The 12849-nt window shown below is 40.2% G+C and overlaps 1 protein-coding gene across 7 annotated transcripts in view; it reads left to right on the top strand.

Moving 5' to 3' along the window:
* Positions 1-11203, top strand: part of ELMO1 (engulfment and cell motility 1) — a 644335-nt gene extending 633132 nt beyond the window's left edge. For 6 of the 7 annotated variants that reach the window (XM_023544287.2, XM_003406936.4, XM_023544286.2 and 3 more), the window contains one exon: positions 1234-11203. In XM_023544287.2, the coding sequence (XP_023400055.1) occupies positions 1234-1434 (201 nt within the window). In that variant the 3' untranslated portion in view covers positions 1435-11203. The remainder of the gene's footprint in view (positions 1-1233) is intronic. The other variant, XR_010322758.1, reaches the window with a different exon arrangement.
* Positions 11204-12849: the final 1646 nt, after the last annotated feature.

Here is a 12849-nt window from a genome sequence, read left to right as displayed (position 1 = left end):
GTGTTCCATAGGATTTTCAATGGCTGATTTTTCAGAAGTAGATCACCAGGCCTTTCTTCTGAGGTGCCTCTGGGTAGACTCAAACCTCCAACATTTCTGTTATCAGCCACCACAATAACCATTTGTACAACCCAGGAACTCCTAAAAGGAAGACCATCCTGACAGAAAGAACAGAGTTGCTATCATAAAGGTCCTCTATAGGGTTAGGGGCATCCCAACAAGTGAGCAGAGCACAGCATCCAGAAAGCATGCAGTTTTCTGAGATGCTGCCAGCAGAGGGTAGCTCTTTTACCAGGTATCATGGCTCTGTTACCAGATCAAGGCAGGACTCCAGCTTCTGAAGGGAAGCTGACAAGAGCAAGGACGATCCTCAGAAAAAAGGCACAGTTCCTCCCTCAAGGAATTCATAATCTCCTGGAGAGACAAACTCTGAGTTGGGTACTCAGGGCCTTCCAAAACAGGTGATATCGCTGGGGTCCAGGCCCCAGAGACCTTGTAGAGAGAAACCCTGGGAGCAGGAAACCCAAGAGGAAGAGGTCCCAAGAAAAGCAACCAACCCACCTCCTAATAGCTTCGTCCAATAAGTGTAGCCATCTTGACTGCCAGATATTGGACATCAAAAGGCAATTTCTCAGCCGTTTTTGCTGAGAATTTCAATGGTGGAGCTACAAGGATGGGGCTGTCATCATGCATGCTGAGAATCAGATAGGAGAGCAGAGATTAACTCCCTACCTGGAGCCATGACTGAAATCAGAAAAGAGGAAGCTTAACTTGATGTTGAGTACAGGAACGTTGGGATGCATTCCACCAGTACCTTAAAGTCGTAGACTCGCTGGTGGGATGTTAGAAACATCTGAAGGGTGAGAGCCCAGAAGAACTTGATGGATGACATTGCACAGTCATGGAGAACTCAGGTCCTCCTGCTGGCACTTAGGGAGGCATTCCCTGCAGAGAAGAGCACAGGCAATGGAGTCAGATCACCTGGGTTTAAATCCCACCCACTCCATATACTACCGAGCTATTTAGCTTCTCTATGCCTCAGTTTCCCTATCTGTGAAACAGATGTGTCAAAACTGTCAACTTTATAGAATTATTGTGAAGACTAAATGATGATGTACACAAAGCACATCACACAAAGGCTAGCCCATGCTGCATATTCAATTAGTGTTAGCTGTGTTCGCTACTTTTACCACTGCTGTCAGTAATTGTCATTGCTATCTCCTCTCCCACCAGTACTGTATCTGGACAGATGGGCTAAATGCACTGCTGGGGAAAGACATGATGAGCGACCTGACCCGGAATGACTTGGACACCCTGCTCAGCATGGAAATCAAGCTCCGCCTCCTGGACCTCGAAAACATTCAGATCCCCGACGCCCCACCCCCAATCCCCAAGGAGCCCAGCAACTATGACTTCGTCTATGACTGTAACTGAAGTGGCCGGGCCAGAAGTGCCCCCTCCAAAACTGGAAAATCTAGCTAGCTAACGGGAGAGAGGAATGAAAACACGCCCACGCCTTGGGATTCTCTTTGGGGAGAGGGAAGCTGTGGGTCAACACTTTCTTTGGCCTCACCTCTAACCCCAGCGATTTTTTCCCCTACCTGGAGCGTTGCTCCCTTTGCTGATTCTGTTTCTAGACTCCATTGCTTTAGGTCACTTCCCATGGCTGCGGTCCACGGGTGGGAAAAGAGCAAAACCCACCACCAATAAGAGAGCCAAAGGGCCCTTCCATCCTCATCCCCCGAAAGCAGTTGTATTCTCCCTCCCTGGAATAGGAAAGCCAGCAGCAACAGACTGCCTGAGGCTTGACCACCAGACCTAGAGAGTGCTTCCAGGCCTGTCCCAAAGAAGACGGCCTGGCTACTTGAGAAGACCAGATACCACCTCCTCCTTCCCCTTCTCTCTCCAGTCAGTTCACACAGCCAGTTTCATCTGAACTGAGATCTGCTTTCAAATCGCCCACTGCCACCCTCCCCACCTTTGCCTCGTCCTGTTCCTCTTTGGTCTCATCATAGTCTTCATCATAGTCCTCTCCAGCATTCGGTCCTCAAACATACAGTCCACAGATTCCATACCCACTCGAGACTGTACTGTGACCACACCCAACCTTCCCTCCTTGCTACCTAGTCTTGGGTCTCCTCTCCCTGCCCCAGCCCAGACTTGCCTTCTTCATTTCTGCGCCTCCTCACAGTCCCTTAGCTAAAAGCACAAATGATGAAATCAGTAATCATGTTCCATCTCTAATATACTAAACCTAAATGCCTCTGTGATGGGCTGTTGCTATCAAGGGGTTGGTGTGACCTTCTCCTGGGGGGTCCTGCCGCAACACAGGTCCACAGGATGGGCAAGCTGTCAAACATCCACGTTTACATCATTGTGATTATTACAGGTATTTACAATCTGCAATGGTTTGGGGTTGTATTTTTTTTTTTTTTTTTGCTTTGTTTTTGTACAAAAGAGTCTAACATTTTTTGCCAAACAGATATATATTTAATGAAAAGAAGAGATACATAAATGTGCATACTTTCCAGTTTTTTTTTAATTATTTTAATCCCAAGCATCTTCCCTAGAATAACATTCCCTTAAACATGCTGTGGAATAAAATTAATTGTGATGAGTTTGGAGCTGGTGTTTTGGTTGGATAACATGCTGTCGTTATTAGTTGCCATCAAGTCACCTCTGACTCATACTGAGCTTACGTATAGGAGCCCGAAACATTGCCTGGTCCTGCTCCATCCTCACAATCATTCATATGTTTGAGCCCATTGTTACACCCACCATGTCAATCCATCTCCTGGAGGGTTTCCCTCTATTTTGCTGACCTTCCACATTACCAAACCTGATGACCTTTTCTAGCAATTGCTCTTTCCTGATGACATGTTCAGAGTAAGCAAGACGAAGTCTCTCCATCCTCACTTCTAAGGGGCATTCTGGCTGTACTTTCTCCAAGACTGATTTGTTCATTCTTCTGCCAGCCCATGATATATTCAATATTCTTTGCCAGTACCACAACTGAAGTGTGTCAGCTCTCCTTTGATCTTCCTTTTTTTGCTGTCCAGCTTTCCCATGCACGTGAGGCAGCCGAAAAGACCATGGCTTGGGTCAGGCACACCTTAATCATCAAAGCGACAGCTTTGCATTTTTCTTGCTATTCACTCATCGGCATGACGTGGGAGCCTGTTATAAATGCAGAATCTTAAGTCACCTGAGACTGAATCACATGACTCGTGTGCATATTAAAAGTCTGAAAAGCCCCAAACTAGGATGCTCTTGACCATTGCTAGGTCACTGTAGGCTCAGAGCATAACTAAAAAATGTTAATTCTAAGAAGACCATCTCTCTCATCAAGAAAATCATTATGTGAAAATATGATGTATTCATGTTACTCTGTTGTCTCCTGACCATGACTTTCTCTCTTATTTTGTTCCTCCTTATCGTTATATAATTAATAGAACTGGTCAAATTATAAATATTTCACTACTTTAGGGAGTGCACTTAGCAATGAAAAAGAATGCAAACCCACAGGCCTGAAATAAATGAAGCCAGAGTGAAATAAATCTAATTATGGGTTAATAAAATGTGGGTCAGAGCCCAGCAATGGATTCTTTTTTAGGTCATTTTCAATGGAGGCATCATCTGGGTCATAAACTCCAGGGGCTGGAAGGGATGTCAGAAAGGTCCAGGCGTGCAGAATTAGGCATGGGCAGCACAAACCGCTCTATGCATGCAGCATAAGTTTTAGATGCATTCAGGTCACTGATCTTTACTGTCATCAAGATGTGCAATTATAGATCTACCCAGGTTCAGATGACATGGTCCAGAGCTCATATAAATGGCAGGAAAAAATGAATCCTTTATAATCCATAGTAACTCACGAGTTGTTATTCTTGCCATCAGAGCATTCACACCTAGGTGTCAAGTTGACGGTTCCTTTTCATTAAGCCTCAATGATATTAACACCTTTGTCCTTAGTGTGCGGAGCGTTTATTGATCTAGCCGTCAACATGATGAAATGATACGTGTTGGGTAAAAGAAAGCAAACAGAGTCATACTACCTTACTTAGGAGTTACAGAACCCATCCATAAAAAGGGGAATTTTTTTGAACAAAGATATATGAGGTCCCAGGACTCTGGATTTAAAGTGACTGATCTGTCCTTGACATTTTCACTTTTTCAAAATGACACCTTTGCTTTTTCTTTGCTAGTCACTCATCAGCATCACCTGGGAGCGTGTTAGAAATGCAGAATCTTAAATCACCTGAGACAGATGGTTCGTGTGCACGTTAAAGTCTGAGGAGCACCAAACTAGGACACTTGTGACCATTGCTAGGTCACTGTAGGCTCAGAGCATCATTAAGGGATGTTCGTTCTAAGAAGACCATCTCGACTCATCAAGAAAATCATTCTGTAATAATATGATGTGTTCGTTTTACATTGTTGCCTCCTGACCATGGCTATTTCTTTTATTTTTATGCTGGCAAGCACCATCCTCTTTCCCATGATCCATTAAATAGGAACTTTAACCCTTTCAGTACTGTTAAAGAGAGCACTTTACTACCACTAACTAGCCCCTCTGACTGGTGAGATGTTATTAGTTGCCGCCAAGTCGGTTCTGACTCGTGGCAACCGTACATGTTACAAAGAACTGTGCTCTATTTTTCTTGGTTGTAATATTAACGGAAGCAGATCACCAGAAAAAGTGGGCTTTTTCTTCCATGGTAGCACTAGGTGGATTTGAACTGCCAACCTTTAGGTTAGCCGTCTAATGCAAACTATTTGCACCACCTACAGACGTCAATGTTCTATATCCCTCCAGTTTGTGGCAATACTGTTTGCTTTTCCATGCAGAAATCCTACCAGCTCAAGCTCAGTTCATGTTGCCCAAAACTTGCCAAGGCTGGGCAGATCAGCTAGATCCAAGGGAGAAGTTAGGTAGGAAGCCTGAGTTGGCAGTTAATTCTCAGCTGCATTCTCCAGTCCAGGTTTACCTGGGATAAAGCTGATCTTTTGTGTCTGCTGATATTATGATTCCTATCGTATTCCTGTCAGAACTCATAGAGGGAAGGGCAGTCAGCCCTCTCAAACCCCAGTGACTACTTCTAAGAGTAGAGAAAGTTCATGGTAGTTGCAAAAGAAAAAGTGCAAGACTGTTTCTTGAATCTACTTGCAAGTCCATTCTAAACCATCTTCCTGTTAACAACTAAAGCATTTCCTGCCTACCTGCTCTAATAATGAACCAAGCAAGTTCAGTTGGTATCCCCAATGACATACATTTCTTTCATCCATTTTGTATTAGTTATGAAAATATTTTATAATTAATAGAGAACCTTGAGCAAATAAAAAAATCCATTCAGTAAGTGCTTAGAACTAGACACTATGAATGCAAAAAGAGCAAGATAAAATCTTTGTAAAATCAAAGAAATTACAGTCAAGTAATTTAGTCAAATATAAAACCAAATAATTGCAACATGGTGAGGTAAATGTTATATGTCTAAGGTGGAAAAGTAGAAAAGAGGTTGTGATGTGATCAACACTTTCAAAAGTGGGTAAGGGAAGACCAGAGAGGAGCAGAAACTTGAGTTAGGTCTTGAAAGAGAGAAAGGGTTCAGCTTGTAAGAGATAAACATTCCAGGTAGAAAAAAGAATAACTAACAGAAGCATTAAAAAAATAATAATAACAACAGTTGTCATCAATTCCAATTCATGGTGACCCCGTGTGTGTCAGGACAGAACTGTGCTCCATAGGGTTTTCAGTGGCTGATTTTTTGAAGTAGATCACCAGGCTTTTCTTCCAAGGCACCTCTGTGTGGACTCAAACTGCCAATCTTTCACTTAGCAGCCTAGCAGTTACACCATTTGCACCACCCAGGGACTCTTAATAGAGGTATGGAGGCATGAAAACCCATGAGTATTCAAGAATCTGTAAGTAATTCAGTATGGCTGGTATGTAGGATGCTTATGACAGAACAAAGGGAGTTAATACGGCAGATGAAGTGAGGCATAAATCATGGAAATTCTGATACAGCTGGCAAGGGACTTTTACTTGAGGGCAGAAGAGTGCATTAAAAGGGAGTGATGCAGTCAGATTTGCCATTCAGAAATATCACAAAGACAAAACAACCTTGTAGGGGCGAGATCGAAGTGGGAGAAATTGGAAGCACAGATATTAGCAAGGAGACTATTGAAATTGTCCAAGCAAAGAGCATTTGAGCCTAGACTTTGCTATCAGCAATGAGAACGGGAGGAGGGTAAAGCTACTCAAGAGAATTAGCTGTAATCAGTGACCTAATTAAGTATGAGGGTAAGAGAGAGGGAACAATACAATATGACTCCTGAGCTTCTGGAATGGGTAAGCAGATAATAGCTCTATTACCTAAAATCAGGAATAAAGGAGAAACAGGAGATTTTAGGAAACAATGAGATGAGAAGTTGAGACAGTGTAAATTTGTTGGACTTCTCCAAATTGAGAAATAAGATCTGGGGCAAGAATTTACCTACTCTGAGCCTCTTACCCCATTTGTAATATGGAAATCCCATTATTTGAGAGGACTATATAGTGTCTTCATAAGTAAGTCTTCTCTTCCCCTCTCTTCCCTTCTCTTCCCTTCCAGTTCCTCCTTTCCTTTGTGATCCATTGAGGACTGAATGAAGGCTCTTTAGCATAGTTTAGCTAAAAAAAAGGAGGTATTTAAACCAGTTCTACGTGTTTTGGAAAAAGAAAAAGAAGAAAGGGAGAAGAAAAAAAATAAGAATTTTAACATTTTGAAATAAGAATCTGAGGTAACTTGTAATAAAATTCAGGGAGTATGTATTGTGTAACCTGATATGAAAATATAGTTATACTCTAAATTTTTATTTTAATGTAATTACATTTTTTGACAGTGATTGTATATGTAAATTAAATTTCTTAAAATTTACTCAGAAAATTAATCAGAACATACCCAGATGAAAGAAGGAAATAATTCTACCAGAAACGTGATATACATAGTTGCTAAACTTGAACATTAAATCTAAATCTGGGCTTCCTGGCAGCCAATGTAAAAAAGGAAGCAAATTAGAATACATGGCTCTCATTTTTGATAAGTTTTACTTTTTCATAAGAAAACATCCTTTCTTAGGCACCAAATGATGGAGATGCCATGGTATCAAAAGTACATATCTCCTTCAATAGATGATTCTGTTTTTACCTGCTTTCAAGTCTCTCCTGGATTCATGGAGACTTCACGCACAGCAGGATCAGACTATTTTGATCCACAGGGTTTTCAATGGCTGATTTTTCAGAGGCAGATCACCAGGCCTTTCTTTCTAGTCCAGCTTAGTCCGGATGCTCCCCCATAATCTGTTCAGCATAATAGCAACATTCAAGCTTCCAGTGACAGATGGGTGTGGCTATGCGTGAGGTACGTTTGACCAGGAATAGAACTTGGGTCTCCCACATGGAAGATAAGAATTCTACCACTGAACCATCAATGCCTCCAGATTCCTCTTAGCAGGTGCTATTTGTCTGGTGTTGACCCTGTTGCCCCTTGAGGGATGAAAACAAATTAGGAACTAAAGAAAGGGTCATTTGAATCTAGGAGTGAGTATAGGGAGAGAGCGATAAAAGAACCAGAAAAGGAGTCCTAAGTAAAGCCATGAAGGAAGGCTTGATCAGAAAAGAAAAGTAGGAACTGCAGGGGTGTTTTCAGGACTAGAGGAGGTGCTGGGCAAAGGGAATAGAACAAGGGCCAGGAGACCTATGGAATGGAATTCAGGTAAACTTTTATTCAGCAATCACTAGGTACCATGCACAAGGATATAAAAATAAATAAGAAGTAGACCCTGCCTTCAAGGAGCTTACAGTCTAGAACAAGAAACAAAGACAAATAAATGCAATGCATGGCTAAAAGGACCATAATGTACAAAATACTGAGGTAGGGCATGGAAAAGAGGTGACGTGCGCTGCCTGGAGAAGTGATGGAGAGAGTTGGAAGAATGAGCAGGCATTCTTCAAGTGACAAGAGAAAGAAGGCCTCTGATGCATTTTTGCCAAAGTCATTCCCCATCCATCCTTTGGGTCACACTTCAGTGACTACTTCCTCTGAAAAACTTTTCCTGGACATTTAAGTTTTTTGTGCTCCCATAGCCACCTCTAGTTGCCCTGTATTATAATTTGAGTGTTTCACTGTCTTCTTACAAGCTGTGACCTCCATGCAAGGAGGAACCAGGCCAATAGTTTTCACCACTATAGTACCATTCCTCTAGCACAGTACCAGGTACTTAGGTGTACTCTGTAAATAATTTCTAAATGGATTGATAAAGGGCATTTCAGGAAGAGGTAACAGCATGAAGAATTGTTGTTGTTGTTAGGTGCCCTTGAGGTGGTTCCAACTCATAGTGACCCTATGTACAACAGAACAAAACACTGCCCAGTCCTGCGCCATCCTCACAATCATTGCTATGTTGGAACCCATTGTTGCAGCCATTGTATCCATCCATTTCATTGAGGGTCTTCCTGTTTTTCAATCACCCTCTACCAAGCATGATGTTTTTCTCCAGGGACTGCTTCCTTCTAATCACATGTCCAAGGTACAGAAGACAAAGTCGTGCCACCCTCGCTTCTAAGGAGCATTCTGGCCGTGCTGCTTCCAAGACAGATTTGTTCACTTTTCTGGCAGTCCATGGAGAAGGAATGCTTATTATTCTTCGCTACACCATAATTCAAAGGCATCACTTCTTTTTCGGTCTTCCTTATTCATTGTCCAGCTTTTTCATGCATACGAGGCAATTGAAAATACCATGACTTGGATCAGGTGCACCCTAATCCTCAAGGTGACATCTTTGCTTTTCAACACAAGAGGTCTTTCGCAGTAGATTTGCTCAGTGCAATATGTCATTTGATTTCTCGACTGCTGCTTCCATGGGTGATGATTGTGGATCCTAGTAAAATGAAATTCTTAACAACTTCAATCTTTTCTCTGTTTATCATGATGCTGCTTATTGGTCCAGTTGTGAGGATTTTTGTTTTATGTTGATGTGTAATCTCTACTGAAGGCTATGGTCTTTGATCTTCATCAGTAAGTGCTTCAAGCCTTTGCTTTCAGCAAGCAAGGTTGTGTCAACTGTATAATGCAGGTTGTTAATGATACTTCCTCCAATCCTGATGCTGCATTCTTCTTCATATAGCCTGGCTTCTCAGATAATTTGCTCATCCTACAAATGGAATAAGTATGATGAAATGATAACCCTGATGCACACCTTTTCTGGTTTTAAACCATTCAGTATCCACTTGTTCTGTTCCTATGACTGAAAAGTATAGTTATTAAAATTAAAAATGCAGTGACAGATTAAATGCAGATTACACACAACTAAAGAGAGATTTAATAAGCTGAAAGATAGATCTGAGAAAATTTCCCAGAAGACAGCACAGAAAAATAAGAGATGAAAAACCTGAAGGTTAAAAAGCCTGGAGGAAAGGACCTCAATAGAAGCTGCTATGAAAGAGAAAATATTGAATGGTGAAAATGCAGTATTTTAAGAAACAAAGGCTGATGATGAGTTTCCAGAAACACACGAATCCTACACTTAGGAAATATAAAAAGTCCCAAGCAGGATAAATAAATCTACATTGATAAATATCATAGTGTAACTGCAAAAAACCAAAGACAAAAATAATATATTAAACATCTAGAGAGACAGGAAAGATTACCTTCAAAGAAACAATTAGACTAACAGCTGTTATCTCGGCAGCAACAGTAGAGAAGTGTTTCTGAACATTTGCATGTCACAGCATACATTGAAAATTATAATACCTATACAACACAATGGGGTAAACAGGTGAGGCCTCATTAACAGGAGGTCAGAGCCTGAGCCCTGCCCTAACACTCAGATGGCAGAGGGATTGATACGTCTGCGTGCCAGTGACCCATCCTCAGCACACCAGTACGATATGCTGCAGTATCAGTTGAGAAGCTCCAAAACAGAAGCCTGGAGATAATAGGATGACATTTTCATAGCACTGAGACAAAATAATTATAAACTAGAATGCCATTCCCAATTAAACTATCACTTACAGGCCATGTTTAAAGAACAACTAAACAATACGTACTTCAGGAAGAAGGAAAAGAAACCTGAATGGACAAAATGATATGCAAAATTCTTAAAAAGTGAGAAAAAAAATGAATATTTTTGTAGGCAAATTTAAACAAGAAGTGGCTGTAAAAAAACAACAATAAAACTAATTTAAGATGTATAAAAGCAGTGTGGAACTAAAATACAGAACAAGAATGTAGTGTAAAATGGAACAGCTTAATGTAAGTTAAAGCTCTGTCAAAATATCTGTCAAATTGGCTAGGTCATGATTCCCAGTATTCTTTAGAAGTTTATACATATTGATAATCTTTAGACTTTATACTAAATATATGTTAAAAATTTGGCACTAAAATAGATATGAAATGTGTGACTTTCCTACCAATAAAAGGAAAAAGTACAATAAATCAAATCATATTAATTTGCTAATAAATAAAAGGAGCAAAAAAAAAGTATACTCAAATTGAAAAGGTGAAAAGGAAACAAATAGGCAATTAACAAAATGTAAATATAAATGGCAAAGTAATGATAAAATATTCAGTCACAAAAACTTACAGAAATACACACTAAAATGAGATACTTTTTTTGTCTATCAAATTGGCAAATGGTTAGATGATAAAGAATTATTTCCCTTAATATAAAAAGTGTTCTTACAAATCAATAAGAAAAATATCAATCCTTTCAAAGAATTTGGGTAGGAGCAAGTAAATCCTCAAAGAACTATAAATATTCAATAAATGAAGATAAATGTTTAAGTTCACAATTTTAAAAGGTAGAATTTCTAAAAATTCTATTTCAAGGTAGAATTTTGTCTAGAAAATTAAAAACCAAAAGCAAAAACAAATTCAACGATCATAAGAGGGTAAATAAATGGGATCTTATGGTTTCTCTGGGGAATATTTTGGTAATTTAGACCCAAAGTTTTAAAACTGTCATTGACTATTGACCTTGAAATTCTACTCATAAAACAGAGCTGCTCTGTTTTACCTGTTTTACATGCTAAGCTTTTGTGTGTGACTTTGTTTAAGAAAGGATTCCAGGGTTTAAAAATAATTTTTTTAAATCTCAGAGTTAAATAAATTATAGGACATCCATTTATACCATGGCATAAAAAAAAAAAAAAACCAAACCCATAGCTGTCAAGTCAATTCTGACTCATAGCGACAATGGCATACATTGGGCAAACCTGATACAAAAGACCTTTTAAAGTGTTAGAAAGCAAAGATGTCACCTTGAGGACTAAGGTGCGCCTAACACAAGCCATGGTATTTTCAATCACCTTATATGCATGCACAAGCTGGGTGATGAATAAGGAAAACCAAAGATGAATTGACGCCTTTGAGTTATGGTGTAGTTGAAATATATGGAATATTCTCCATAGACTGCCGGAAGAAGGATAAGTCTGTCTTGGAAAAAGTATAGCCAGAATGCTCCCTAGAAGCAAGGATAGCAAGACTTTATCTCACACTTTGGACATGTGATCAGAAGGGACCAGTCCCTAGAGAAGGACATAATGCTTGGTAAAGTAGAAGGTCAATGAAAAACAGGAAGAATCTCAAAAAGATGGATTGACATAGAGGCTGCAACAGTGGGGTCAAACACAGCAGCGATTGTGAGGATGGCGCAGGACTGGTTTTGTTCTGTTGTAAATAGGGTCACTATGAGACAGAGCTGACTTGATGGTGCTTGTCATGGATTGAATTGTGTCCCCCAAAATATCCATCGAATTGACTAGGACATGATTCCCAGTATTGTATGATTATCTACCATTTTGTCATCTGATGTGATTTCCCTATGTGTTATAAATCCTATCACTATGATGTAATGACCTGGATTAGTGGCAGTTATATTGATGAGATCTGCAAGATTAGATAGTGTCTTAAACTAATCTCTTTTGAGATATAAAAGAAAGAAGCAAGCAGAGAGATGTGGGGACCTCATACCACCAAGAAAGCAGCACAAGGAGCAGAGAGCATCCTTTGGACCTGAGGTTCCTGTGCTGAGATGCTCCCAGACCAAGGGAAGACTGATGACAAGGACCTTCCTCCAGAGCAAAGAAAGAAATAAAGCCTTCCCTTGGAGCTGGCGCCCTGAATCCGTACTTCTAGCCTACCGGACTGTGAGAGAATAAACTTATCTTTGTTAAAGCCATCCATTTGTGGTATTTCTATTATAGATGACCAAGACAGCACCTAACAACAACCGTATATTACATGAAGTGTTTCATTAAACCAAACATGATTTAAAAACTTAACGGCACAAAATAGCACCAAAATCTAATAATGCAAAATGTTTTTCTAGCTAATGGTGGTTGTGTAAGTATAAGAAAGAGAATATATGTGCGTAATAATTGCTGAATGTTGAGGGGAAAAAACCAACTTTGGGGTAATGCCATGTTTGCACAATTGTTAAAAAAATATGGGCTTTGAAGTCTTGTGTCAAATTCCAGCTCCAATCCTTGCTGACTGTGTGACTTCAGGTAAGTTACTTAAGCTCTCTGAGCCTCCATTTCATAGTTTTTTTTTTTTTAATGTTATATGTAAAGTCCTTTCAAACAGCTGTTGAAGGGATTATAGTAGATCATGTTTATACATTTCATAGTACCAAAACAAAAAAACAAAACCCGTTGCTGTCCAGTTGATTCCGACTCATAGCAAACCTATAGGACAGAGTAGAACTGCCCCATAGGGTTTCCACGGAGTGCCTGGTGAATTCAAACAGCCAACCTTTTGGTTAGCAGCCGTAGCACTTAACCACTATGCCACCAGGGTTTCCAATGCA

Source organism: Loxodonta africana, chromosome 8 (assembly GCF_030014295.1).
Source record: "Loxodonta africana isolate mLoxAfr1 chromosome 8, mLoxAfr1.hap2, whole genome shotgun sequence".
NCBI classification, from domain to species: Eukaryota; Metazoa; Chordata; class Mammalia; order Proboscidea; family Elephantidae; genus Loxodonta; species Loxodonta africana.
This window is presented reverse-complemented; position numbering and strand designations above follow the sequence as displayed.